At 35.2% G+C, this 13,635-nt stretch overlaps 1 protein-coding gene across 4 annotated transcripts in view; it reads left to right on the top strand.

The window, feature by feature from the left end:
- glu (structural maintenance of chromosomes 4-like protein gluon) overlaps positions 1 to 13,635 on the top strand; it is a 35,703-nt gene that overhangs the window by 21,165 nt on the left and 903 nt on the right. For 2 of the 4 annotated variants that reach the window (XM_080176153.1, XM_080176156.1), the window contains exons 27-37: positions 7,218 to 7,302; positions 8,165 to 8,257; positions 8,917 to 9,035; positions 9,540 to 9,642; positions 10,032 to 10,124; positions 10,659 to 10,724; positions 11,468 to 11,553; positions 11,884 to 11,966; positions 12,595 to 12,761; positions 12,895 to 13,016; positions 13,229 to 13,335. In XM_080176153.1, coding sequence (XP_080032279.1) covers positions 7,218 to 7,302; positions 8,165 to 8,257; positions 8,917 to 9,035; positions 9,540 to 9,642; positions 10,032 to 10,124; positions 10,659 to 10,724; positions 11,468 to 11,553; positions 11,884 to 11,966; positions 12,595 to 12,761; positions 12,895 to 13,016; positions 13,229 to 13,335 — 1,124 coding nt within the window. Of the gene's footprint in view, positions 1 to 7,217; positions 7,303 to 8,164; positions 8,258 to 8,916; positions 9,036 to 9,539; positions 9,643 to 10,031; positions 10,125 to 10,658; positions 10,725 to 11,467; positions 11,554 to 11,883; positions 11,967 to 12,594; positions 12,762 to 12,894; positions 13,017 to 13,228; positions 13,347 to 13,635 lie in introns of all 4 variants that reach the window. The other 2 variants (XM_080176154.1, XM_080176152.1) reach the window with 1 other exon arrangement.

The following is a 13,635-nucleotide window of genomic DNA, read 5'->3' as shown; positions in this document are numbered from 1 at the left end:
TGTAATTGCTCTGACTACAAGATCAATCTTTCCGTTCGTCATTTCTTTGATCTGAGTTTTGACTCCTAGTGCAGCATCTATTCCTTTTGAAAGAATCTGGGTTTCTGCACCTAAAGTGCTATGCACTTTTCTTTTCAATTTGTTCGATTTCCATTCCATAACTGCTGCTTTGCCTGTTTTGATGTTTACTATAAAGATAACATATCCTCCGCAGCTATCTGTGTTGTTGTTCAGATTTCTGAAAGCTGCATCGGTGTAGACCCAAACTTGACAGTCATGTAAGTTTTTCAAATCAGGTAATCTTACCGAGACTTTGCTCTGTTTCATTCTTTCCGCACATTTTTGTGCTTTCACCAGTTCTGCAACTGATCCACCTTTGAAATTAGTGGATAAATCTACGCAATCAAATGCCAGATCTGGACGGGTTGCCCTCACAGTCCAGTTTAGCACTCCTGTTATCTGTCTAAGTAGAGTTAGTTCGTCTTGGGACATTTCCCTCTGTTTGTCTTTGATCTTCTTTATATCAATATCTGGTAAACTGGCTTGGTCAATGTACCTATCTTGATCCACGGTTACTCCTTCATTGTCTTGCTTGAAAAAGAAACCTGTGTACATAAACTCTTTGGCTTCTGACTTTCCGACTTTGAAGATTCCTAGCACTTGTTGCATAATTTCTTCCATGAATTCCTTTGTGCCTGCGTAGAAGAAATCATCCACATGTATTCCGATCAGTCCTATCAGTTTTCCATCTTTGATTAGGTAAAAAAGTCCTTTGTCTAGTGGTGACTTTTTGAAACCTAATTCCTTTAGCTTTGCCAAAATCCTCATGTACCACTTTCTGCTGGCATCTTTCAGTCCATATAGACATTTGTGTAGCTTCCAAAGCTTGTCAACCAGTCCCGCTTCTTTTGGAGGTTTAACAAACACATCTCGATCCATTTGACTTCCTTGAAGAAATGCAGATGATATATCTGTTGTATGAATTGTCCATTTATTAGTGGCTGCTAATACAGATATTAGTCTTATTGATTGTTTCTGCACTGTGGGGCTGTCTGTTGGAAAATCTGTTTCTTCTTGGAAACCTCTTGCTGTTAGTCTTGCTCTGATCTCCGTTCCTTTTTCTGTTAGTACCCATGTTGTGGTTATTCTGTCTTGTCCCTTGTCTTCTACTATTTCATAGGTATCAAAGGCTTTTAGCTTGTTCAGTTCTTCAAACTTTGCTTGTTCACATTCTGGAGAGTTTCTTTTCTCTTTAGGTACCATGACAGCAAGTATTTCCTCACAGATCATGAGAAAAGCTGTTTCTTCTTCCTTTTCTATTCTGACTTTTCGTTCATCAATGTTCTGAATCTTTAGATTCCTGCCACTGTCCAACTTTATTACTGTTAAAATTTCCTCTTCTTCGATTGTATGTTCATTTGATCCTTCATACTTTATATCTCTTTTTGATACTTCATCATGGAATACTTCTCCATTGTCTAGTTCAATATTAAACCATCCAGCATTTCTCCCTCCCACTTTTCCTCCATGACTAAGGATCTTTCCTTTCTCCCATTTTCCTTTCTCAAGGATTTCTATTCTGTCATTTCTTTTCAATACATGCATTGCATTCTGGAGAGTACCATCTTCATTGAAAGATGGAGTTGGCTTCTGACTTGCTTGTCTTCTCTTTCGTCCTCTTGAGTTGCGCAGTGGAATTTTGTTGTTTTCAGAGGCCATTTCTCCTTCATCTCTATCCTTCGTAGTATCTGTTCCAGTCTCTTTGTTGTTTACCTGAGGTGTAATCTCTGCTTGGGGTGTAGTTTGAACATCCTCCATGATTACATCATCATCGTTGTCCACAGGTCTGTCCTTGTTCTGTTCTTCAACTGTGGTTGTTTCTTGATGCATGTCTTGGGGTTCAATTAGTTGATCAGGTGTTTCTTCAACAGTGTCATTGTTTGAAACATGTGAGTCATTGTAAGTCTGTCCTTGATTCGTGTTTGAGGTATGCAAATCGATGTAGGTTTGTCTTTGATTCATGTTTGACTCTTGCTTACTCAACTCCTGATCTAAAAGCTGTTGTCTGCTCCTAGTTGCGTACGTTCTTTGTTCAACCTTGTCCTTTGTTTTGTCTTTCACAGCCTTTTGAATCACTTCTTCCTCCTTGTCAGCTTTCTTCTCTAGCTCCTTCACTAGCTCACTACCGGCTTTGATGAGTCTGTTTGCACTGACTCTGTAGTAGATGCTTCCAAGTCTTATGAAAATAACTTTGCTGTCCTGGAAAACTACCTTGGCAGGACCTTTCCAGACATCTTCTCCTTCCTTCCTGAAATAGACAATATCACCATTCTCATAGACAGTATCAGCCACTCTAATCTTGGCCTTTAGAGCTTTCCTTATTCTCTCACTTCTTTCTGCTTTAATGTATTCAGTTCTTGATCTGTGTAAAGCTTCCAGAGTGTCTAAGAGACTTTGGCTCTTGGTCGGTTCTTCCCATGCTGGGGGAGGATCATCAAGTATGTTGGGTAACTTGATCTGTCTACCAAACACCAACTGGTAGGGCGAGAAACCTCTAACGTTTGTGAGTGAGTTCACTGCTGATACCGCCCATGCTAGTGCTACTTCTAGACTCATTTTCGGATAGTCTCTCAAGTTGGATCTTACTATTCCATCAGTGAGTCCATGTGCTTTCTCGTTCATACCATTTTGGTAGGGTGCATGTGCACCTGTGGTGAGAAGCTGTATGTTAAAAGCACTTGCAACTTCTCTCATCTCTTCATTGCAGAATTCAGTTCCATTGTCTGTTAGGATCTTCTCTACTCGTCCAAAAATTGGCATCCATTTTAGTAGAAGGGTTTTCACAATCTCTCCTGGTTCTTTGCTCCTAATCACTGATGCTACTTGGAATCTTGTAAACATATCAATCATGTACATAATGTATATACCCTTGTTCTTGTCCCATACTTTCAGGTCGATGGTTAGCACTTGTCCAAAATCACTAGCCAATGGGGGTGCCACTGCCGGTTTGTCTGGTACTCTACGGCGTAGCAAACAACCCTCACACTTTTCCATGATCTTGTCTATCATACCTGAGAATTTTTCTTTCCATTTGCCTGCCTCCTTCAGAATAGTGACAAAGATTCTTTTTGGTCTGTGTCTGAATTGTAGATGTATCTTGGAAAGAGCTTTCATTTGTTCACTATCATTGTCTTGATCTAGCTCTGTTATGTTTACTGAATCTAGTTTTTCACTTTCTTGCAGTAGGTCCACGATATAGTGTCCAGCTGACGTGGTTGTTAAAACTAGAGGTTTGCCGTTGATTGTACCTGTATCATTTTTCATGTCTAGAGTTATTCCCAAACGTTTCATTTCACCTTTTGACAATAAAAGTGGTATATCTGACTTGATAATGTCTAGAGTTATCTCGTTATCACAGCCGCCTATTCTTACTGGTATAATGTATTTTGCCATTGATTTCAGTTTTCCTTGGTTACCGAAAACAAATTGTTTGCTACTTTCTATTGGTCCTTGTATTTTCTGTTTCATGCCTTCTGGGAGGGATTGTCTATATATCCTCAACCATTCTTCGCCAGCTACACTTGACGTACAACACGTGTCAAGTGCAGCCATGTTAATGGCCTCAGCTGTGAAGTTACTCATTTCCTCTTTGTTGTCTGAACATAGCACAGTACAATGTACACTTTCTTTCTCTGATTCTGAATCTGTGAATTCAGCCAGAATCTCCTTTTCTTCTCCAGTTTCATGATTCACACAAAAAACTGGTTTGTATTTCTTCTTTTTGTCAGATCCACTTTTTCCTGATCTTTTTCTGTTTTCAAAAGAATCTGGACAATATTTCACTAAATGTGTGTAGGATCCACATAATAAACATTGCATTACTTTGCCATCCTTGCCTAAAGGATTAGTTGATTTTGTTCTATAAGTAATCTTTGGTCCATTGCGTGGCTGGGAATTTTGTGTGCCATTATTTCTATTTCCCGAATTTTGGTATCGTCCGTTCCGTGGTGGCAACCATCCTTTTGCTAGGTATACTTGATCAACGCTGTTGTGAATGTCGTCTTCGCGATTTGAGTTTCCAGAATTTTGTGTAAGGAAAATATTTTCATTATTATTTTGTTTTTCGTTTAAACGGCTACAGACTTCACGTAGTTTTCGTTTAACGGTTTCGTATCTTTTACCGTCTTTTAGCATAAATTGGCATACGCCTCTTACTACTGTTTCTTCTGTAATATCAAGCTTTGCTGCTTCGAAAAGTGTTAGGGCCAAAAGTCGGTCATTTTGTATTTCTATTCCTAAAACTTTTGACTTTTCTCGAAGGTTTTCGAATTCTATCAAGAATTCGTGTATATTCTGCCCGGGCCGCCGTTGTATATTGGACATTTCACGCTTTACTTCGAATATTTGCTTTTCTTCATCAATATAAAACCGGGTTTTTATAAATTTTATGACTTCTTCTATTCCATTTACATTGTGTATGAGATTATGTGGGGGGCATACTCTATATAAATCATCCCTGAGATTATTACCATATTTAGATGATTCTTTAGGCAATTCATTCGCTAGCACATACCCTTGTTTGTGTAGTGGAAGTTCTGTTGTGGCTGACCAGGCAAGTACACAGGCATGCCAGGTTTCGAACTCCGCATATTCGTTGAGTAAAGGGACAGGAATTGTATTTTTTCCTTCTTGTTCAAACCTTTGTCTGTTCCTACTTTCCTCAAAGAAACCCTGTCTTTGTCTTGGATTATCTTCGAAAATGTATTGTCTTTGTCTAGGTATGTCTTCAAAAATACTTAGACGTCTATTTTGTTGATCATTTGGTCTGTGTCTATCGTCATAATTGTATTGTCTTACTTTGTCTTGATCATAATAGTCTTTTGGTCTTGCCCCTCCAAAAAAGTCGCTACTTATATTGTTGCCATTCTTGTTATTGTAGTTACTTGGTCTATTATATGTTTCCTCATTTGGTCTAATCTGCTCATTATTGAGCATCCTACTATTATTTGCTCCCCTTGTAATATTTTCATCCCTGTAGGAAAGCCCACGGTCATTTTGTCTATTATAATCTTGATTAAAGCCGCTACGTGAAATGTTGTCATCCCTGTTAATGTAACCACGTTCATTTGGTCTATTATAATCGTTATTGTATCCGCTACGTGAAAAGTTATCATCCCTGGTAGTAAAACCTCGTTCACTTGGTCTATTATAATCGTGGTTGTTACGCGGAAAATTATCGTCCCTGTTGAGAAAGCTGCGTTCACTTGGTCTATTATAATCATTGCTGTATTCGCTACGTGTAAAATTATCATATCTGTTATTAAAACCGCGTTCTCTTGGTCTATTATAATCATTATTAAATTCGCTACGATTGATATCGTTATCCTTGTTATAAAAACCGCGTTCACTTGGTCTATTATATTCATTATCATAGCCGCTACCTGCGATGTTGCCATCCTTGCTGTTAAAACCACGTTCATTTGGTCTATTATTTAAACTTTTGTTTAAATCATTTAAGTTACTATTGCTTGGTCTATTATAAACTTCCTCGTTTACCAAACTGTTAACACCTGTACTTGGTCTTTTATTGATGCCGTCATTTTGTTCTAACCCATTGTTAGAATTACCATTTTTACCTCCTGTTGCGCCACCTGTTGCGCCACCCATTGCGCCACCCATTGCGCCATCCATTGCGTCGCCCATTGCGCCGCCCATTGCGCCGCCCATTGCGCCGCCCATTGCGCCGCCCATTGCGCCGCCCATTGCGCCGCCCGTTGCGCCGCCTAATGCGTCATTCGCATCGTTATTTTGTGCATCTAAATCACCAATTCCATTCATATTGGTATTTGCACCACCATTCCCATTTATTTCACCTCCCGAAGAAGTATTTTCTGTATCTCCCATTTTGATTTACATTTATTCCTGGGGTTTTTTTTATCTTTACAAACTTGGTCTGTTGTTTGTTCCCGTTTTTAACGTCTTTTGTTTTGACGCAGTTATGTATTAGAGTGGTGAGCCCAAGCTGGATTTATAATTACACTGAGTCGTAGATCGGCTGCTTTTGACAGCTGCTACCATTGAAAGGACCAATAAAGTAGCATAACTTACCACAGGATCTCAGTGTAATCATTCCTCCAGGTGGACAGCGACACCACCATTGTCTCTGTAATACATAAGATGATTTGGTCTATGAATTTTCCTGTAGATAAAAATCTTAACCCCAGAAATATTAATACTCTGGAATTATAAAGGCCTAATGAAACATATATAAAATATCAAATAATCAAAACATAAAATGTACAAATAATATATTTCTTGGTCTATTTATTGTCATTAAGAATCTGAAGAGTCCACTATACTAGGTCTATTATATTGGCCTCTTCTTGCACCACTTCTATGGATGGATTCTTACTTGGGTAGGACTTGGTCTATTATTAATCCTCCGGTTAGCTACCTAGGTAAAGTATAAGATTACCAATCTTCACACTCTAGCTATAGAGGGGTTACTCTACGATTACAAAATTAAATTGATAATATTAACTTGAATATTATGTTAGCATATTATTGAAACAAGCTAAGAAAGCCTTTAAGTTTAAATGATATAAAATTACCAATATGTACTCAAGAATGCACAATTATCTCGCAGTGCACATAATTGCGTGTTTTCTTTTGCTAAACGCTCCATGTGATTGTGTAATATGCATTACGAGATCTTGGTTGCTCTGATTAATATTTTTAGGCTTTATTTTATCGCTCATTACGAAGTGCAAGCATGAAATGTACCTACCTTACTTTGTAAATTATCAATACCAAAAATATTATATTGTTAACTAATCTAGATCCAAAATTCCTCAGGGGTGTATATTCTACATGGGATCCCCTGGGGGAGGGGGAAATAAGTGGTTTAAGGGGAAAAAATGTAAAAATTAAGAAAACTGAAAACATTTTTTCCATTACGGGGGGTAATTTTTAATATCTCCCCCCTCCTTGGTGAAAAAACTTTTAAAAATGTGTGGTAGGAGGGATAAAATAAATCAAATATAGAGTTCATTAAATATTTTTCCATTTCCCCCCCTACTTGGTGAGGAAAAACTAGGGGGGGAAGAAAAATAAAATATTTTGTAGTAGGGGTAAAAAAATAAATCTTGTGCAGAATTTACACCCCTGAAATTCCAATTGCCACACTACTTAATATTTATATAATGCTTATATTTTAGATTGGATAAAATCAAGAAAGAAATGACAAGATTAGAAGTTGAGACAAGAAACAGTGAAAGAGATATGAAGAAATCTACCGACAAGGTAAAAAAGTAGTTGGTTATCAGAGAGAGAGGGGACAATGGGCTGCTTATTACACTAGTCCCCAAAGTTTTATAATAACGTATTTTTATTGGTAAGCTTAACAACTTTAGGGACTTCAGTTAATTATGATTGGTTGGTTTATCAAGTTGGGTATTAAAACGTTTCAACCACTAATTTTAATCTACAGAAAGGGTTATCATTATTAGGGATGTACATCAATTCATCGGCCTATGTTTCATCCCTTTAGATTCCTGCCTTGTTATTCTTAATTAGTTTAAAATTGTAAATACTTACGAACATACCTACCCATTGTTTAGCAAGGATGACAACATCCAGCTCTGAAACAGTAATACCTAGTATGACCTAGTAATAGTGTCTAACTTTTTATCTTTGTGACGTAACAAAAATCCATCTCTTTTTTAGGGGTTTTTCCCACCTCCCCTCTCATCCTTCGATTTTTGTTACGTCACAACAATAAAAAGTTAGACACTATTACTAGGTTCAACGGTAGGACAAACGAACATTAACACTTATAATAGAGTGTCAGAACTATATAAGCAGAGTTTATTAAAGGTTTTAATTAGATTCATTCCAAACTGCCTAAATACAGGACATTGTTTAAGGACGTACATACATTTTTAGGACTTGATCATAGAGATACTTAGCTTAGAACATTGTACCTTGTTGTCATAGGAATTAGTATTCCTAATATTAGATAAATGATATCATAAAAAAAATTATGTTAAATAGTAAAAAATATGTTTCAAATGGACGCACGGACACATCCTAATTATAGAAAAGCTCCGCTTTAAAAAATAGGTGGGTTACATTGTAGAATAGGAAAAAAACGTATTTTTTTCAGATCACAAGCTTAGAGGAGGAGAAAACTGAATTTGAAGACTCCATGAAGAAAATTGTGGCCAGAAGGGAGGAAATTGAGGTTATCTGCTCAAAGGTAAATAAATATCTGATTTATTTAGATTACATAATGTATACCTACTTTATTTTGTTGGACAAAGTTATATTGATTCGTGTTATTGTTGTAAAGAGGTGTGATATACCTAATCATAATTGTAGTATTGTAGTTGTATTAACTATTAATGATAGTATTCAAAAGTGGTGAGATACAACCCTAGAAAAGTATTAAGTATGAGATTGACGACAAAAAATATTAAACTGGAACTAAAAAAATGCGTATTTAAAAATGTTATAAGTTGGTTTGCTAAGCTTCTTAAAATAGGGGATGATTGATAAAATAAAATCAGGGGTGTATATTCTGCATATGAACCTCTGCTAAAGAGGGCGGGGAATATAAAATATGTAGGAGGGGAAAAAATGAAGAAATAAACACAAAACAGTCACGAAAACATTTTTTCCACTCCTTGGGTGGAAATTTGGAAAAACAAAAAAAATATGTAAGTTATGAGCGGGAAAAAATAGGGAGAGGGGGAAATAAAATATTTTGCAGCAGGGAAAAATAATCTTAAGCCGAATATGCACCCCTGAGAAAGATTGAATATTCGCGCTGTAATATCAAGGACAGTAAAGTAAACTTCCTTCAATAAAAGAGTTGAATGAATGTTGTAGGCTTTAGAACAAATATTTCTTAATCAGGTGATGGATGATAAAACAGAAAAGATTGAGGAACAAGAGGGAATTGCCGGCAGTATCAAGGAGCTAAAGAAGAAGGCGGATGAGGTTGGCAAGGAGGAAACTGAACTCAAATCCAGCAGGTCATAACCTCACATTTATCCCTACACCCAGTCTGTATATCATATCAATTCAACAAAATTTTAAGGTTGTAATTGTTAAGCACTGATAATCTTCCGTTTTTATTTTGAAATGTAATTGAAAATTGTTGGAGAGAGGGTTTCAATTGTTAGTTTACAACTGTAGGTTAGGTTATATTGGATACTCGCAAGGTTTAGGCATAGAAAAGTTAATTCACCACCCGCCCCCCCCCCCCTCTGACTCTTATTCTCAATTTATTTAAAATATAAAAAGGGGGTAAAGATATTACACTCAACCAGAACTTTGTGTGAAATCACAGAAAAAGGAATTATTTTTAAAACTTGTAAATAGTCTCCCCGCAACAAACGGGAAAGGACAATTTGTGATGTGATTGTAGGCCGGGTGGGGGTGTAATATAACCATCTCTTAGAAAACGATTACGGATTGTCCACTGGTCCAGTCTATTTTCCCTTTCATGAACGGCTTTTTAATTCTGCTAATTCTAGGATTGAAGTTGACCAGAAGATAGAGAAGATTGACAATGATATTCGTCAGCTTACAAATCTGGTTCACTGCTACAAGAGAGATCTTAAGAAGCTTAAACTTGTGGTATGTACACCTGCGTAGCTACTCTATTTGCCATTTTCCTGTTCGTCTGTCTTCATAATTATATTGAAATATTAAATAATGCAATGTTATTCTTTTAAGCCATGAACAAAATAAGTTATTTCCTCAAAAAATACCTAAAGTATTTAGTTCGAATGAGTATGACAAAAATGATCACCTTTTCAAAGTATGTTCTGTGCTTACATATATGTCTTTGATACGTTATCATTTTACTGACAATTTGGATTAAAGTTCTTAACTGCAGATTGAGCTTATCTAATACTAATCAGTCTGTTTATTGTTATTTATTGTCGGCTTTTGGCTGTAGATTTAAAAAAAATAAGAGATTATTTTTTTTTAAATTGCCTTTCTTACAGTTTTTTTTTCTGCAGGATGTTCCTGACCAAGAGATGGAAGAGCTGACAACCTATGCTGATGATCAGTTGGAGGATTTAGACTTTGAAGAACTAACTTCTAAAATTCAGGTAATTATGCAGTCTTATATTAAACACATTTGTTGATGTAATTTTGAATGTAAAACTCGTTTATATAACTCAATTTATATAATATTTTAAATTATCGTTTATATAATATTTTAAATTATCTATAATTGATCGATGATATTACTCCTAAATACACTTAAGAAACTAGAAGAAATAAACGTACGGACATTAAATAACTTAAATGGCGCTTTATAATAGAATCAAGGGCTAAAGGCGACAATGCTTAAAAAGTTATTGATGTTATGCATAATACATCAGTGTTATTAATTTTTGGAGGAATAAAATAGGTTTCCGTTAGATATAGTTCAAGGATTTTAAACTTGGGGTTTGAGAGAAAAATAATTCCTTTTAGATTTTATACTCACATGTTCAGGGTAGAAACTATTTTAACTATTATTTAATAGAAACCTATTACATTTTTTTAAAAGCTCAAAATCGTTGTAAAACATAAAAATGAAAAAGATTAAAATATTACATTGAATTATTTGAAATTAAAGAAATGTAAAAATTGTGTAGGAAGCTAACCAGAAGTTGAATCAAACAAGACCCAATATGGCGGCCATCAACGAGTACAAAAAGAAGGTGAGTTAATTCAAATTGTCCTATCTTAGCCTAGTTTTTATAATGGTGATTCATGCGTCGATGAAGCATAATGGTAGAAACTAAAACAGGGGTGTATGTATATTCTGCAAAATTGACCCGGCGGGGGGGGGGGGGGGGGTGTTAAAAAAATAAAAATATGTTTGGGGGAAAAAATGAAAAATTACTTAAGAGAAATAAAAATATTTTTTTCCTTTTTTCTCCTCTCCTTGGTGAAAACTCTATAATAATGTGTGGGATGGGGGATAATATAAATAAAACAAAGAGTTCTGAAATTTAATTTTTTTTTCTCCATTTTTCCCAGGAATAGGTATAACCAACAAGCATAATAAATCTAAAATAATATTTCGGGGGCAAATGGAGAGGTCGTCAATTTTATTATGTGTTGCCCCCCAACGACAGCTGAAAAACACGTATAGGTTTCGTGATTTTTTTCCGAATTAATTTCGTTATTGGTAGAAGCTGCATTTTTCCCCCTTCCTTGCTGGAAAAATAACAGGAGGGGAAAAAATGAATCTTATACAGAATATACACCCCTGAACTTAAATTGAGTAGTTGCCTTCTTCAGTTTAAAACAGATTCACATAGAACGTTTGCTGACTTTTAGAAATATTTTTTAGTACCTACTCAAAAGTTACATTGTGGATACTGGATTGTGATTGTTTGCTAAATTCTATGATTAGTTAAGCTTTATTGATTGATGTTGTCATCCTTGTTTATTTTAGGAAGAGACGTATATGGCAAGAGCCGCGGAGTTGGAGGAAATGACAAAGTTGAGAGATGAACAAAGGAAACACCATGATGATTTGAAGTATGGCAACTTTTCTTGTTTGTGTGCTCAATAACTTTGGGGACTTTTATTTACTTTTGATTGGTTGGATTATTTAGTTGAATTTCCAAACGTTTCAACGACTAATTTTAATCTACTCAAGAGGTTATTTTGTTATTCTGTTCTGTTATTTTGTCGAAAAGATTCACCCTTTATATTAGCAAAATACAAAAATCAAAATGTGCAAGTTGGTCTCTGATAAATATAATTAAAAATCGTGTAAATTAGATAAAAATGACCCGCAATTGTTAAGAGAATATTTTTTCACTATATTTTTACACTTTTAACAATGCCTTGTTTTTTTTCTTCCAGAAAACAACGTTTGACAGATTTCATGGAAGGATTTGGAATCATCACTGGAAAGCTCAAGGAGATGTACCAAATGATTACCCTTGGTAAGTAGCGCAGCCACTCTATAATTTGGATAGTTTTGTTAGTAAGTCCATGTACCAAATGATTACTCTGGTAATAAGCGATGCTACTCTAACTTCAAATGGCGGTACTTCCTAGATGTAACAAATGATTACCCTTGGTAAGTAGCGCAGCCACTCTAAAATGGATTGTTAGTATGTACTAGATTAACAAATTATTACTAACTTGATAAGTAGAGCAGCCACTCTAATTCGGATAGCTTTGATTGAAAGTCCATGTATCAATTTATTATAGTCAGTAAGTAAGTAGCAATGTTACTCTTTAAATTAGATTGTAAGTACGTTCTATATGTACCAAATTATAACCCTTGGTAAGAACACAGCCACTATAAATTTGATTGTCGATAAGAAAACGTCTTAAAGTTTATAAATAAGTCGGAAAGTTTTTTATTATCCTAAGAAAATTATTTTACAATAAGATTTCTAAATGTATTCTTTTGTTGTAAAATTATATTTTCTATTCATGTCAATGTTTTAATATCATATCAAAGAAGAAAATACTTTGGCACTTTAATTAATAAGAACTGTTATATTTACTTTGAAAAAATAGTTAACTAGGTATCACTCCATGAATTAATAAATATTATTTTAGGCGGAGACGCGGAGTTGGAATTGGTGGACAGCTTGGATCCTTTCACTGAGGGTATCGTTTTCTCTGTGAGGCCCCCCAAGAAATCTTGGAAAAATATCACAAACCTTTCCGGGGGTGAAAAAACATTGTCTTCCCTTGCCCTCGTTTTTGCCCTTCATTATTATAAGGTAATTGTTGCTGTTGTTTGAAAAGAATAGTACTAAGTAAATTATATTTATATATTATAAAGAAAATGAAAAAAGACCCAATTTAAAAGCACTACCCCGTGTAAGGACTACAGTAATAAAATAAATATTTTAGCCTACCCCATTGTACGTGATGGACGAGATTGACGCTGCCCTGGACTTCAAGAATGTGTCCATAGTGGCTAACTACATCAAGGAGAGAACTAAGAACGCCCAGTTCATTATTATCAGTCTTAGGTAAGTAATTAAGTCATACGTAAATGCTTCTGTTCAATCATAAATGTTTATATATACCACATAGACAGGAAAAACATCCTACCCCGTTTTAGCCTTTACATTTTCCTAAAACTAACAATTTTAAGTTAGCTGATAGATTTGTTGTTATTATTAAGACCTCTAATCTAGAGGAAAAAAACAGACGGACTTTTTTTATATTTTACTTTATCCAGGTCTAACATGTTTGAGTTAGCTGACCGCTTGGTTGGTATATACAAGACGTACAACTGTACAAAGAGCATCACTATTGACCCAGAGAAAATTGCTGAAAAGGAGAAAGGTCAGGAGAAGGTAATTTAAAGATAGAAAACAGCCTAGCTAGTCTATGACTCTGTTCGTCTGTATCTGTTTGTCTTACAAAAATGTCTTTTATCAATCATATGACATTATTATGAACGAGTTTTAGTTTTTAACAAAAGATAAATAATCTTGCCCAAATGATTGGAAGCAAAATTTATTTTATTATGACCTATCTTTTAACTAGGTAATATGTGTATAATATTTAAGCACCAAATCACTAGGTACCAATTAACTAAGAAAGTAATATGTTACAAAATTCCTTGTATTTACCTTTATTAAA

The sequence above is a fragment of the Acartia tonsa genome, chromosome 11, assembly GCF_053477335.1.
Source record: "Acartia tonsa isolate MP-2025a chromosome 11, ASM5347733v1, whole genome shotgun sequence".
NCBI classification, from domain to species: Eukaryota; Metazoa; Arthropoda; class Copepoda; order Calanoida; family Acartiidae; genus Acartia; species Acartia tonsa.
The sequence above is the reverse complement of the archived record's forward strand: the minus strand, read 5'-3'. Positions and strand labels throughout refer to the sequence as shown.